The sequence below is a fragment of the Nelumbo nucifera genome, chromosome 7 (genome assembly GCF_055504915.1).
Source record: "Nelumbo nucifera cultivar China Antique chromosome 7, China Antique-T2T, whole genome shotgun sequence".
In the NCBI taxonomy this organism is placed as follows: domain Eukaryota; kingdom Viridiplantae; phylum Streptophyta; class Magnoliopsida; order Proteales; family Nelumbonaceae; genus Nelumbo; species Nelumbo nucifera.
The window spans coordinates 7,484,397-7,498,725 of record NC_142655.1 but is presented as its reverse complement, the minus strand read 5'-3'; the positions used below and the strand labels follow the sequence as shown (position 1 = coordinate 7,498,725).

Below are 14,329 nucleotides of genomic sequence, written 5' to 3'. Positions count from 1 at the left end.
CATGTTCCAACAGCTTCTTGTAACCTTGCTTTGGAAATATCTTCGCATAAAGTAAAATACATAAATAGGGAGATATTCCCAATGTAAAACTGTAAAAATTGTTCGAACAAGCTTTACTCTGACTGACTGAAGTCGGATTCTATTGGGTGGAGGCTGTGGAGCTTTTTACATTTGGGTTGATCACCACTTAGAACTCTATGGGTCCTCTGATGGAGTTTGGATTTGATACACACAAGACACTGAGATCACAGCTGGGAGTGCCCCCAATAGGTGCCCACATGCATATCTCAGCGTGTATTGAGAATATTTCTCATACTTGTCATTGAGAAATATTTTCAATACACGGTTGGAATGTAGTGTAGGACGCAGATGTTAACTTGAAAACACTACAACCGCACATCATTCATACTTGTATTCTCATTTATGAAAAATGTTCTTGATCTATTGCTATAGTGTTTAAAAGGATGCACATAAGGTCCATTAATCCATCAGAAAAAATCTTTAGGGTTTGATCTTTTAACTCCATATTTAGGAGGACGTCAAATGACCATCTGGGCTATAAGCTTGTATCTCCTACTCACAAATAGTTCCCATCTCATACTCACAAGAAGCTGCAGGCATTCATTGGAAATGTCATTTGGTAAGATATTCTCAATACACGGCGGTAATGCATTGTGTAGGGATGTGGGAAAGATTTTTGTATGGACGGAAGGCGTCCTTGTAAAGAAACAGGATGATAGGGCAACTATGGACCAGAAAACCCAGCCCGGCCGTCTTTGCCTGTTTGGATAAACCTGTCCCTGTCACCGAGATAGTGCATGAATACCCACCAAATATTTTCAGAAGATGGCCACTGGTCTTAGTTCTAGGCTAGCGGGCACTTGGCATCAATCCCTCATTTGGCCATGTTCGGTGGGCCTCGAAAGAAGTAAAACATTCGTTCAACAAAATGATGGCAAATTGACGGTTGAAAAGCGCTCATCGCATGAAGGGCCTATCTATCCATGCCAACGTCTCTGTTTGTAGACCGAATCGTTCAAAAGTGGAAGACTCGTCGTTGGTAACTTTTTGGCGGTAAGAAATCAGGACTTGACGAGTTGAATGAACAAACAAGTGCTGAGGTAGGCCCGTTAAGCATTCGGATTTCGTCCTCACTTCTTTTTCAGCCGTGCATTGGGAATATCTTCCATGAAGAAATATAATAAGTGCGGAGATATTCTCAATGCACAGTTTCAAGAGGCTGTGTGGACGGTGTTATGACGAATTCCGGTTTTGGTCCGTTGACCGAGTGCGCATGCATGTGACGTATCAGAAATCCACGCCTCCCGCTTGGTCGCCACGCGCATAAGACCGGGACCCACCCATTCCCTCGCTTTTCCCCGAGTCCTGACCCCACCTCTTCTACTACCCATCCTTCATCTATAACAGAGCATTTAATTGAAACAGAAATTTAATTCCAAATATCCCCTTCTCCACCAACCTCCCATCTTCCTCCCTCCCCCCATGAATCAACCCCCAATTTCGTTAAATTCCAACTATAAATACCTACCTGACTACCTCATATTAATCTGAGACGGTACTTAAAGGCTTATGAGCTCCCTCTCTCCCTCCCTCTCTCCCTGCAACTTCGCTATGTCTCCAAGCGAGCTCACTTCAAATGTATGATCTGCAATTTCAATTTTGTTTATTTAAATTTTCAATGCAACCTGGATATTTTGTCCTATTTCTGTTTAGGATCGATTTCGTGTTTAAAATCTCGGTTTGTATATCAAATTCTTGCCAGAATTGTTTTTTTCTTTGGGTGTGACCTTCCTAGATTTGTTAATTATGGTGTTTGAACAGGTTTTGGTTAACTGAGGTTAAGTTATAACAATTTATATGTAACTCTGTTCTTTAGCAATGGTTTGGGTTCATTTGGATTGATGCATCGGTTCATTTGCTGGCATACTGGTTTTGTTGTTTGTATAGCTTGCCTTATAAGTAATAATTTTTTGAGAGCTAAAGCAGATAGTAGGTTGAGCTGAGGAGCTTACCATTTAACGAGACTGGGGACACCAATTTGGATTATTGGTCAGGCAAATTAAGTTGAATGGTGAAGGTGGATATCTTCGAGAAAAATATGTCTTACATACTATGACCTTCCATATACTAAGGAGGATTGGAATTTGTAATTTCGTTTCAACTCTTTTCTGAAATCAAACAAATTCTGGGAATTTCCTCGGGTTGTCTCGTAATGATCCTACAGGGAAACATAAGTATATGTTTGGTGGAGTTAGCATGTAATTGAATTGTGAAATATTACAGAGAGAAGAAAAACGACCCATAGCCATGTCTACATGTTAAGACATATGCTGATAATGATTCCATATTTCCATCAGAGAAAGAGGGAAAAGGTACAACCTACCTTACCAAAAACAAAAAGCACAGTCAATTACTTGACCTCAAGAGAGGCAAACCTAAAATGATAGTGGCATAGATACATACAAAGTGCTCGTTCACCACTTCACGGGAATAGGATACACCTGTAAAGCTAGCTCCTCCAATCCTCCTAGATAAAGAATCTGCTAGAGGATTAGCTAACATAAATGGATACTAATCGAGTTGTCTCCATAATATCAATAGGAACTACAGGGCATTCATTTGGATGTCTGCCAAGTGATTCATCACACTATCAATTAATTGTAGGACAAAACAGGCTTCAATCCTGAAGTTAATCCATTCCAAAAGAAAAGGGATAATATATTGTTTCAACTTGTATAACAATCTTGTTTCATGTCATGCAATTTTATATTGTGCTTCAAATTTGTCAATAATAGGCCTTCCTTGGACAGGGGAGTTCCAGTGGGACATTCGTGCATCCAGAGAATGGTTTTAAGGATCCACTTTCTTCCTTGGATTCAGAAAAAGTAATGATGGAATTCCTTCAACAGTCATCTGTCAAGGGAATTGATGACCACCTTTTTGAGTTCTCCGAGGCTTTGAGAAGTAAGATTTTTAGATGAACACATTATTATTATTGTTGTTATTATTATTTGTATTAGTATTAGTATTAGTATTAGTATTAGTATTATTTTGTATTCTTAGATGTAGCACAAATCTGGCATCTACCTTAATGCTTTTATGTTCATTTTTAGCTGTTGCAAAGGCATTAAGACGGGTAGCAGAAGGAAAAGCTTCTGCTCAAGCTGAGGCAGCTGAATGGAAGCGTAAATATGAATTAGAGAGGACAAGGAATCTTAGTAAGGAATTCAGAGGTTTGTTCTGGTCAAAATACATGCATTCATTAGTTACAATTTTTCCTTCATATGAACCTGCAAATTTCAAGTAATTTTTATGTTCTTCTCTCTAATGCTGAAAATAAACAAATAATATCATTGTGGTTAACTTTTCAATTCCCAATTTTATATATTTCCTTCTAAATTACAGAAACCCCTTCAGTAATTATGAGAAAAAAATTATAAGATTGATTTACTTTATATGGAAGAAGTAACAATGCAAAGAAACTATGTTAAACTAAAAAGAATCAAGAAATGATCCTTTTTCAATATTTGAGAACTTGGGCCCAATCATACAGGAAATTGCTCACATCTATGAATAGGAAGAGGTCTTCCATAATCCTGTTCCTGTAAATTCTTTTTCATTCCTTGCGTAAAGCCCAGCAAACTGGGAAAGGTAGCATGACTTCTAACCTTTGAGACACTTCTATCATGAAGCAATACTTCTCTAATCTCCCATGGGTTCACCAAAGGCAGAGAGTAAAAGAGGAAGCTCCACATGATGGATATCTTCCTCTTCTTTGTATTGACGTTATGCATCTGTTAGGAATGTTGCATCTTGCATACCCATCAAAATGGCAAAGCCTCTGCCAATTTGTCATAAATATGATTGTAAAGTAATAATAAATGCTTGAATTTTGGATACCAAAATTTATAGAAATATTATATCTTAAGTAATTGATATCTTATTACTGAAAAAGGTATTGATATCTCATTTTCCTATCCAGAATCCGAGATGTATGTATATTTGCCTATGTGTTTATGACGGCCTTTTTTTAACTAAGATATCTTCTTTGGATGCAGAACTTTCATTTGGAGATCATCATGATACTGAGAGTGATAGGACAAATAATGAAAAGTTTTGTGGGAAACATGGAATCTGCTCCCAACATATTCTTAGGGATGGAGAAATAGATTTTGATTCAAAGGTGTTTCACAATAAAATCATGAGAAAGGTAAGACCGTTCTGTTTTCCTTCTGGTCCTGCACTTCTGACTACCTCTTTCATTCCAAAGTGACATCATGAAATTGTATCTATTTCTGTCTACCTTGAAATTTATTTTGCTTGTTTTTTATGACCAGTTGTTCAATAGTGTGTGTTGATATGTTTTTTTCTTTTAATTTTTTTTAGTTGTCTGGAGTATCTTCCTTGAAAGTGTATTCATGAGATCATTTAAGAATTGCTAGGGGTTGGGGACTGTGCTTCATTTTGGGGGAAGCGTATCAGGTCTGCAACCAATTGTTTTTTTTTTTTTCTTGTAGAGATGGGCTTGCGCTTATCTATAGCATTCATTGTTTTGATGCATAGATTTCAATAAATTTTCCTTTGCAATTCTTAAATGGTTATTTTCTTTATATCATTAGTATCTCCTAGGTTCAAGTGTTATGTTAATGAAAGCAATCTTGGAACTAGTTTTTTTTTTTGGTAAATGAACCAAGGGTAACGACTTATGTTTTTTATGGGGAGGTATTTTGAAACATAATGATGAAGACCATATAAAGGGGTAGAAATCACTCTGTCAAGCCATTTGTTTAACATCTCAGTCACCTTGATATCAATATTTCTCAAGATACTTCCCAACTTACAATGCCATTCTTGATGTGAATGAGTAGCTGCTTGATTGGTACTCATTTGCTATCTGGGTTTTCCTTTAATATTGAGCCTGCGCTTCATTGTTTTTTCAGAGCAACAGGTTCCTCTCAACCACCTGATATTTTGATCTACAATGACATGTGGTTAAGATCTATTCACCACCCTGTAGGGCCTGTATTTGATAATGAAGGACAAATAGGATATTAGACAGACTTCATTGGACGAATAGGATATTAGACAGACTTCATTGGACAGTTTATGCCTATTTTCTTTTTCTTACTTTTTAATTAAATACTTTTGATATTGACATTGCCAACCCCCAGAAAAAGAGAAAAGGAAAAATGCATAGTTCGCAGGGTTCTTTTTTTTTTTAAAACCATCTCTCTTTTGCTCCTATGGACAACTTCCAAGTCATGTATATGCAGTTGCATTGTTGCTTTCTTAGGTACAGTTAAAACTGTAACTGAGCATATTTCTACATGAAATAGGCATCTTTTAGACTTTCTTGGGGATGCAATGGTGAGAAAAATGGCCAGCACAAGCATGACATTGTCTCTTTTGAAAGAGGGAATATAACAACTGCAGAGCGAAGCAGTAAACAGGTAATATTTCTTCAATTTACACTGTGTCTATTTGTCTACATTTACATTTTAGCAGGCTCATGATGTATGTGCAAAATTTGTGATTCTTATTTCCAAAATTTTGTCCACTCAATATGAAAGTGTTTGCCACTATTTGTTCATTATGTGCTCATACAACTGCTGTTAATGGTACTGCAATTCTTGTTTTTTTGGATCCTTCTCTAAGTTATCTAATGGAGAACTCCTTTTCATTTTCAGATTTCCTTGAGGTGGGAATCGCCTCCACAGAAAGTGCTTATTTTGACCAAGCCAAATTCAATCTCTGTTCAAGTTCTTTGTGCAGAAATGGTCAGGTGTGGTTGTACTGAACTATCAGTTTTTGATGTTCTAGAGGCTGCGTTTGGAATCGGTGTAAAACTTTACACTGGTTTGATTTTGTCCGTGTTTGGAAGGAGAGTGTAATCATGATTGACGTAAAACTCCACTCTGGTTCAGTTTTGCGTACATTTGGATGGAGTGGAGTTTTACGTTGATAATCGATGTAAAACCTATCCAACGTAAAGTTTTACATCGATTTTATTGATGTAAAACTTTAGACTCTTCACCCATTGTGTTTTTGAAAAAGCAACGGTCACTTTCATGGTTCAGTGTAAAACGTCACTAGTGTACTTTTACACCGATGACATTTTACACTGATTCCAAACGCAGCCAGAGTTGTTTTTTTTTTCTTGGTTGCTAGAATCTGGTCCCAAAGTCTTCTTGGTATTATTAAAAAAAAAAGCGGAATAGCTTCCTAGATTCAGCTGAAAAAAAATAGGGCTAAACTTTTTCCCTCTTTGATGAGGAATTTGCATGCTAGTTTTGTTGTTCTCACATTGGCTGATTTTCTGTAAATACATATTATTTGTTTACGTTTTGTTGTTCTCACAGTGTGCTGTTATTTTATTTTTTCTAATATCAGTATAAATTAACAAGGTCCCCGTTGTAATACTGTTCTACTGTTTTCTTCTTGATGTTAAGAAATATTAATCAGAGCTTATTGTAGTACGCATAAAAATACATACAGATTTAGTGTGGCACATGCATATTTGTTTGCCATATATATACATATGCAAGAATACATGCATATATTTATTTTCAATTTATTACAAACAAACATACATGCATATATGCATATGTGTCTGTACTGGTGTATGTGTATCTCTACAGCGTTGTAACTTCGAAGCCAATGCTTGCATAGTATTTTACTTTTGGTCTCACTTTTCTCTTTATCTTCACAGATGGCTGAAACATCAGAAGAACATAGATGTTTTAGTGGAACCACGAGTGAGAAATGAACTTCTATTAGACGATTCCTCCTACAGTTTTGTACAGACATGGGAAAATGGTCAGCACTAAGACTTATCATTTTTGTAAATAGAAAATTACATTAAAACAAAAAGGTAGAGATGCAACAGGTGATAAGAAATTACCTGATCATAGCACAACACAATCCCTTCAATCCCCTATCAGAGCTATCTTCCTAGTAAAAATTCCTAAAAGAAGTCCTACCCAACAATTATACATACCTATCTTAGTTCAATAGCTCCACTTTCTCACCCCACCACCTAACTACTAGTTAGTCACAGAATTGAAGGATTTAACATCCTTCATTCTTTCCTCTTCCAACTCTATACATGCTCTTTTGGAAAACTCCTCTCCTCCTAAGAACAAACTTCATACCTTATTTCTTTTTCAACGACCTTATTGTGGTCCATTATCTTCTCGACCCTGAAAAATCAATAGGAGCAAATTCTTCATTTTCCTCCCCCTCCTTACCATCTCCATCTTCAACATCATCATTATGCAAAGCATTTGAGACCTCTTTATTAGGTCATGCCCTATATTCTTTATTTTTAAATCACTACCCCCAAAATGATTTCAGCATCTACTCAGGCACGCCAAGAATTAAGAATTTCTACCTCATTATTAAAACCATTGACCTCACCACTTTGTAAGTAAATTCTGACATCCAAACTGGTATCTTCAACATGACCAATTGTCAAGGAGAACACCAAGACTAATCATTCAATAACAATCTAAGCTTTTTCCATTCAAGATACATTATCTTTGTCATTGACAATTTTGAAAAGTGCACATAACACTTCTCCTTTCTACATTTAGTGCCTAGGTTAATTGTCCTATCAGATTTAGTCCTCTGACCACTTAGTTTTCCTTTATTTGCATTATTTTCCTCTATATCTTCTTTGTAGGCAAAGATCCAGTTGCAGTCTTTTTGTAATAATAGGGTGTATGCAATGTTGGCATTACTTGATGTTTAATCTGGATCGACAAGTGTCACTTGGGATTATAGTCTGCTCATGGTTTTTCCATTTATAAGTTTCCAATTTGTGTTGCTTTATCTTGCAGATGAGGAAATACTACATCTACACACAAAAGTTGATCTTGTTGTAACTCTTGGTGGGGATGGAACTGTTCTTTGGGTATGTTCCTTATATTTTTTCCAGATCTTAATTGGGTATGTACCTTCTATTTTTTCGGATCTTAAAATTTACGTATTCTGTACTTCATATTAGTTTGGAGTGAAATGGCTCTTTTTTTGGAAATTAAGATTATTCATTCTTTTTGCTTCTGAATGCTGCTTTTACATAGAATTCTATCTCATTGGTGGCAATTTAAAATTTTCAGAAGTGTTGCAATTGATAGAAGATCTCCATGTAAAAATTTTGGATATTTTACCTTACCTTTTTCAGAAAAGGATATTTCCATTTTGGGACCTACTAGGTTGATCTTGGGTGGGCAGATATCAATTTTATTTAATTGCTCTTCTTTGACCTCACTGGATGTCTTGAACATCTGGAAATTGTCCACTCCTTTCCACATCCACCTAAATGTTGGATAATAGTCAGTTGATAACTTTTACAGTTTTACAAAAGTCTGAAAAAGGAAAAATTTCTTATCTCAATTGGTATATTCATGCTGCAGTCTATGTCATGAAGCAAGGTCCAGCCCTTCTAACCGTCCTTGGGAATAGAATATTTTTGATAAAAAATCCACGAATGCATTTGTCAGACAAGGTCCAGCCCTTCTAAACCTCTATTTTCCTCCATTAGACAGGCATCTACTAAACTTCCTTTCGCAGGCCATCAACCAGCACTTCACTAGAAGCCAAAAGGGCCATTGCCTGTAACACATCAACCATAATTGATATGTTTCTCAAGAATTATCTTCACTAGGCAAGAAGTAAATATGTACATAAAAAAATCTATGGGTTCTCCATGTATGCAACATTCCAATCTAAATGAAACTGTTGACATTTGTTTTTGAGGATAAACTATGTCCAACTTTACTGGATCTACCTAGAGAGGAAAAGAAAAAAATAAATTGCCTACTAGCATCAAGTCAATAAAATGTCCTTCTTTTGCTTCATAATCTAATTGAATGAACTCAAGACCACCTAAACAGTCCATCATTATTAGAGAACATCACCCTAAAATAAAGGAAAAGAAAAAGAAGACAAAACAAAACCAAGGAAAGATATATGGTTTTGCACTTCAAGATACTTATAGATTTAGTGATTCTAGGGTACCTTGACCATAGATGTCAACTGTATGTTCAGCAGCTGTATTATGAGGTCAGATTAGCAGGTCATATTTGCATTTCATTAGTCATTGTCTTTCCCCTAAATATGCTCCATAATTATCCTATCTGCTACCAAGAATAAAGTTAGCAGCATCAAAAGCAGAGGGAAGGAGGGAAAAAGGAAAAATATACACCTTGGTGCCCCTTATTTTCATTAACAATTCAAAAATGACAATACGTCACTTAATATGATGTAAGCCATAAATACAATATAGGAGAGAACCGTTTGAGCATTTTAGGCTTAGGATTGATCCGTCTTGTTTAGGATACAATCTGCAAATGCCTGATTACTAAACCGTTTTCATTATTAATTTCTATTATTGATAAAAAGTGATTGTTTTAAAACCAAAGCAAAACTTGGTTCTGCACTCAAAACCTCCTTTAGCATATACATGGATATGACTGCAAATACAACACAGACATTTATTACTTCCTATGTTATCATACCTCCTCCCAACACAAAAAGCTTTGCTATATGCCATTAGTCAGAAGATTGAACTTCGACTTGATCTATCTTTATGTTGCTTTGTTTTTAGCATTGGAAAGATTGCGAATTTTCATTCCATCTACTTTCCATAATAATGAAATGCAAGTATTTGTTGTGATGGTTTGGTGCTCAAGGAAAATACTTGATTATCTAAACCCCTACCAGTTTCTCAGCTGTTTTTTTTTTCAACTGATTGAAAAAGTAATTCATCTAGTGCGACAGGACTTGCATTTTTGTGGATATACTTTATGGAATGTGATAAACTTTTTCTATCACATGTTTCTTAGTGATTATTGTGAAAATGAATTTGTGCCTGCCCTTGTTATTTCTTCAAGAAAAAAATTTCATCATTAAAATTGACTTCCATTTACAATCTGTTTCTTATTTGTAGGCTGCATCAATATTCAAAGGGCCAGTTCCTCCTCTTGTCCCATTTTCCCTAGGGTCTTTGGGCTTTATGACTCCATTCCGTATCCTCCATCTTTGTTTGAAACCATCATTTTCCAGTCAAAATAGTTTCTGGTTTGAAAGTTATAATGGGATTGATGACTATCTTGTTAAATATGTGATTTCTCTATTCATGTTATTTGCTTTCTATATCTAAAAATTCTTACTAGTCCACACATTATCATAAAATGTTTTTAGCTTGTTGCATTTCACATCAATGATCATGTTGTAGTGAACTTCATGGACTCGGGAAGCTATTCTCACTTTAAAAATAAGAAAAGTGGTAAGACTGGTTCAATCATGATTGAATCCTAAGTTTATTATAGGAAAAAAAGGGAATAGACCTGGAAGTTACAGGGTTCTAATTCAAGGAACCAAAGAGTTCTCAAAGGAACTAAAACCTAAAGCCATATTGTCATTTATTAATTCTAGTCACATTTCAAGATCTTCCATGCACCTTTTATATACCTCCGAGCATGCTTCTAATAGCGCAAACTTATTTGACAAAATTACAAATTCCTAGAATCCCACTCTATTTTCTCTACATCATGAACACCAAGTAGAAAGAGCCATTGCTGACTTTCCAACTTCCTGAATATGCACCATGCACCAGATGTTCTAGATTAGGCAACACAGCTTAATCATTTAATTGAGAAGAGAAGATTCAGATATTTCATTATGCACGAGGGATTTAAGCTGTTCAGTCATGTAAATGACATTTTACTTGACTTTTGGAATTACATATATATATATATATATATATATATATATATATAAGTGGCCAAAGATGGATTTCATCCCTTGTCACAAACATGTAATACTGTTATCATGCATCTAATACTCTATATGAGAAAACAAAATTCATACACTTAATTGGGAGACATGGTCCAGATATTCCATCTTGCATAAGTTATCAAGTGCTTAATTTGATTATGTGTCCATGATGTAGAATATGTAGAATCTTTTATAGATTATTGATATCAATGACATCCAAAGTTGTCTTAAATAGCCTTCAGAAAGTGAACATTACCAGGAGTACCTTGATGCAATAATAAAGGGACCAATTAGCATCACTTTACGCCACCGATTGCAGTGTCATGTTATCCGAGATGCTGCCAAAGATGAATTGGAGACTGAGGAACCTATTCTTGCCTTGAATGAGGTTACAATTGACCGTGGGATTTCATCCTATCTCACAAACCTGGAATGCTATTGTGACAACTCCTTTGTAACATGTGTGCAAGGGGACGGGTTGATCTTATCAACAACATCTGGAAGTACTGCATACTCATTGGCAGCTGGTGGATCAATGGTACACCCACAGGCATGTTCAGACACTGACTTGTTACTCTTATTACTCTTCTAATATTGTTATTTTTAGGTTAGAGGTATTGCCTACTTCTACAAAGTTTCAAATACTATTTCTTTTTACGCATAAAAATAGTATTTCTTTCTCCATATAAATGAATTCTGTAATGCATCCAGTATTACTTTGGGTTAGCATGAAGTGGAAAACAACTTCTGCAAGTTAGCTTTAGAATTCAGTTTGTGTTCCAGAATTTTCATTACCTAGCATGCTCCCAAAATACTCAACTCAACCCATTAAGCCTTGTCCAGTGTTATGATTGGCTACATAAAAAGGTATCGACATTTTAACTAAAAAAAAAAAAAAAAATGTATCAATCCATGAACCATACTACATATGGTTGTATTGTAGTTTGGCTCATTGAATTATGTTAATGTGTGCATCTATTTATTCTGAATCAACTAAGTTTCTCATGGATTTCACATTTACCATTTGAAACGGGATGGAAACAAGAGGCTCATGTCCAAGGGTTAGCTGTAATCTTTAGTAACTAGTTGACCGGCAACAGAATAGAGGACGTATATTTAGAGTTGTGCTTTATGCGTGGCCAGACCCCAGACACAAAGTTACAGAAGTGCCTTTGATACCAGAAACACATAAAAGGGAAAAACAAATTTCAGAAAAATTCTTTTGAATATCTGCTTTCTTCATCACCAAAAGACATGCATTGCTTTATGGACTAGAACATTGGACCGTGTAGAAATACCATCATAGAGCTGAGGATGCTGCAAAGGATGACTAGCATAACCAAATGAATACAGTTAGAAATCAATAACATTGAAGGTTTTCCATTATGTTGAAATTGACAAATCATGGGACTGTTAACTAAAATGATTTTGTCACATGCAACAAAGATTGAAAATGGAACCTGGAGAAAGGATGATTTGGTGCACGTTGAAAACTGAAAAAGACGAGGAAAAGGCTGTGAGAATAAGGTGTAACATCTTAAGCACAGTTGATATGACATTAAATAAAAAAGGAATAGTGGAACAGGGTTACAGTCTACAACTAATTGCCTGTGAAGTTCCAATGGATCGTTTGACTCATTTTGTAGATCCATACGGTTCATATAATTTTTTGTAGCCAACAAATTCAGTTATAATTATTTGTTAAGATAACAAAAAATAATTGTTTTATTTCTATGGCTATGAACTTGTATGGTTGTTATGTAACCATCTCATCTGTACTACGAATGAGATTCTAATTTTGTTGTGATGCAGGTTCCTGGAATCCTCTTTACCCCAATTTGTCCACATTCATTGTCCTTTAGGCCTCTCATATTACCAGAGAATGTAACAGTGCGAGTGCAAGTACCATTCAACAGTAGGGGACATGCCTGGGTATCATTTGATGGCAAGGACAGAAAACAGTTGGCAGCTGGAGATGCGCTTGTCTGCAGCATGGCACCTTGGCCTGTGCCGACGGCATGCCAGGTTAATTCCACCCATGATTTCTTGCGCAGCATACACGAGGACCTCCACTGGAATTTGAGAAAGACCCAGTCATTCGATGGTCCCAAGGAGTTATCATAATTCGTAACTGCTAATACATCATGCATGCATACACAAGATACACATATAGAAATGCATATATTGAGATTGAGATAATGTCGGTGAGTGAGGGAGGTTTCATTAGAGTATCATTTTCACATTCTTTGTGGATGAATGTCTCTGTCTTGTGGTACCAGGAGAGGTAATTTAAAATCTTCTCTGGTTAAATCTATTTGTAGAGTAATTGTATGTAGGAGTAGGTCAAAGAAAACAGTATAACACTTTCTCTTAACCTCCAACCCAAGACACTGGAGAGGTTGGGGTGCAGAGATGAGATTGTATGATTCCATCGTCGGTTCAGTCACCTTTTCTGTGGCTAATATCTTTGTATTAGGTCAGTGTTTACTAGTTTAGACAGTTGTAGTTTGTAAACGGCAAGTAGATCTGAACTAGTTACATGACAAAATGTATTTATAACCATACAACATATTAAGGCCATTGGCATCCATTGTATTCAGTCAATTATTCTTATTTCTTATCAAATGTGCCTTTTGTGGTGCACTGACAGTTTCTGGGTATGCTGAAATTGAAAGCCAGTTCAGACTCGCGCTATGAAACTTGCAATAATTCTAGTCTGTCATTGTTTAAACCAGCCACAGGCCACTCATGTCTTATGCCCTTAACCAAAGACCAAAAGTCACAAAACTTCTGAGGATTCTGTAGTAGATGATCTTCTAATGCAAACAATATGGTAGAGTTTCATGGCCGTCTGGTTCGAGTGAATCCCATTTCATGCCAAATTGAGCCTGTTTTCTCTATGGGCTGCTTTTGCTGTTGTCAGATGCGGATCAGACCCGGGATTGAACTGATACACCAGTGACCCGGTAAGCATTCTGGGTGAGATTTTTCCATTTCATTCAGTCCAAAGTCTGACAACATTGACTGCATCTCTTTTGTTGTAAAATTGTAAAAGGCTGGAAGACTTTTGTTTCAATTGTAACAGGGGTGTGGCTTCTAAAGAAATTTTAACAGGGGTGAAAATATAGTTGAAACATTTACACCCGAAAATTCTTCCATCCTTCCTGCATTGAATTGAAACAAAAGGGGCCATGAAGTTGAGCAGGTAAAGGGAGATGGAAGACCTCCACGCTGGAATTGATTACATATATGATTTTGTTTTCCAAAAAATAAAAAAAAAGGGGTTCGGCCGTTTGGGTTTGATTATGATGCTGGAAAAATATGATATAGAAAAATCAATCAACTGACATCATAAAAGTGGTAACCAAGCCTTTCCAAAATCATATCTTTCCAGCATCATAGATTTTTCAAAAAAAAAAAAAAAAGTGCTACATCAGCTGCATTTTATTGCATGTAAAATCAAGGGAGATGCTGTCTAGCTTATGTTTGAAAAAAAGGACTCATGAAAAATTAGAAGAATTTTCCTAAA

General features: G+C 36.0%; 1 protein-coding gene across 1 annotated transcript; it reads left to right on the top strand.

Moving 5' to 3' along the window:
• The first annotated feature begins 1,435 nt into the window (after window positions 1–1,435).
• LOC104589946 (NAD(H) kinase 1-like) lies at window positions 1,436–13,425 on the top strand. Its single transcript, XM_010248427.3, has 11 exons — window positions 1,436–1,659; window positions 2,832–2,985; window positions 3,135–3,254; window positions 4,080–4,231; window positions 5,358–5,471; window positions 5,709–5,803; window positions 6,731–6,837; window positions 7,860–7,933; window positions 9,971–10,049; window positions 11,043–11,350; window positions 12,613–13,425. The coding sequence occupies exons 1-11, from the start codon at window positions 1,591–1,593 to the stop codon at window positions 12,922–12,924; spliced, it is 1,584 nt and encodes a 527-aa protein (XP_010246729.1). The 5' UTR covers window positions 1,436–1,590; the 3' UTR covers window positions 12,925–13,425.
• The last annotated feature ends 904 nt before the right edge of the window (window positions 13,426–14,329 follow it).

What these genes read in the sequence shown, in the direction of transcription:
- LOC104589946 (XM_010248427.3), top strand. Translation starts at nt 1,591, where the DNA reads ATGAGCTCCCTCTCTCCCTCCCTCTCTCCCTGCAACTTCGCTATGTCT. An exon ending in GGGCTTTATGACTCCATTCC is followed by an intron (nt 10,050 to 11,042) that starts GTATCCTCCATC and finishes AATAGCCTTCAG; the next exon opens with AAAGTGAACATTACCAGGAG. An exon ending in GATCAATGGTACACCCACAG is followed by an intron (nt 11,351 to 12,612) that starts GCATGTTCAGAC and finishes GTTGTGATGCAG; the next exon opens with GTTCCTGGAATCCTCTTTAC.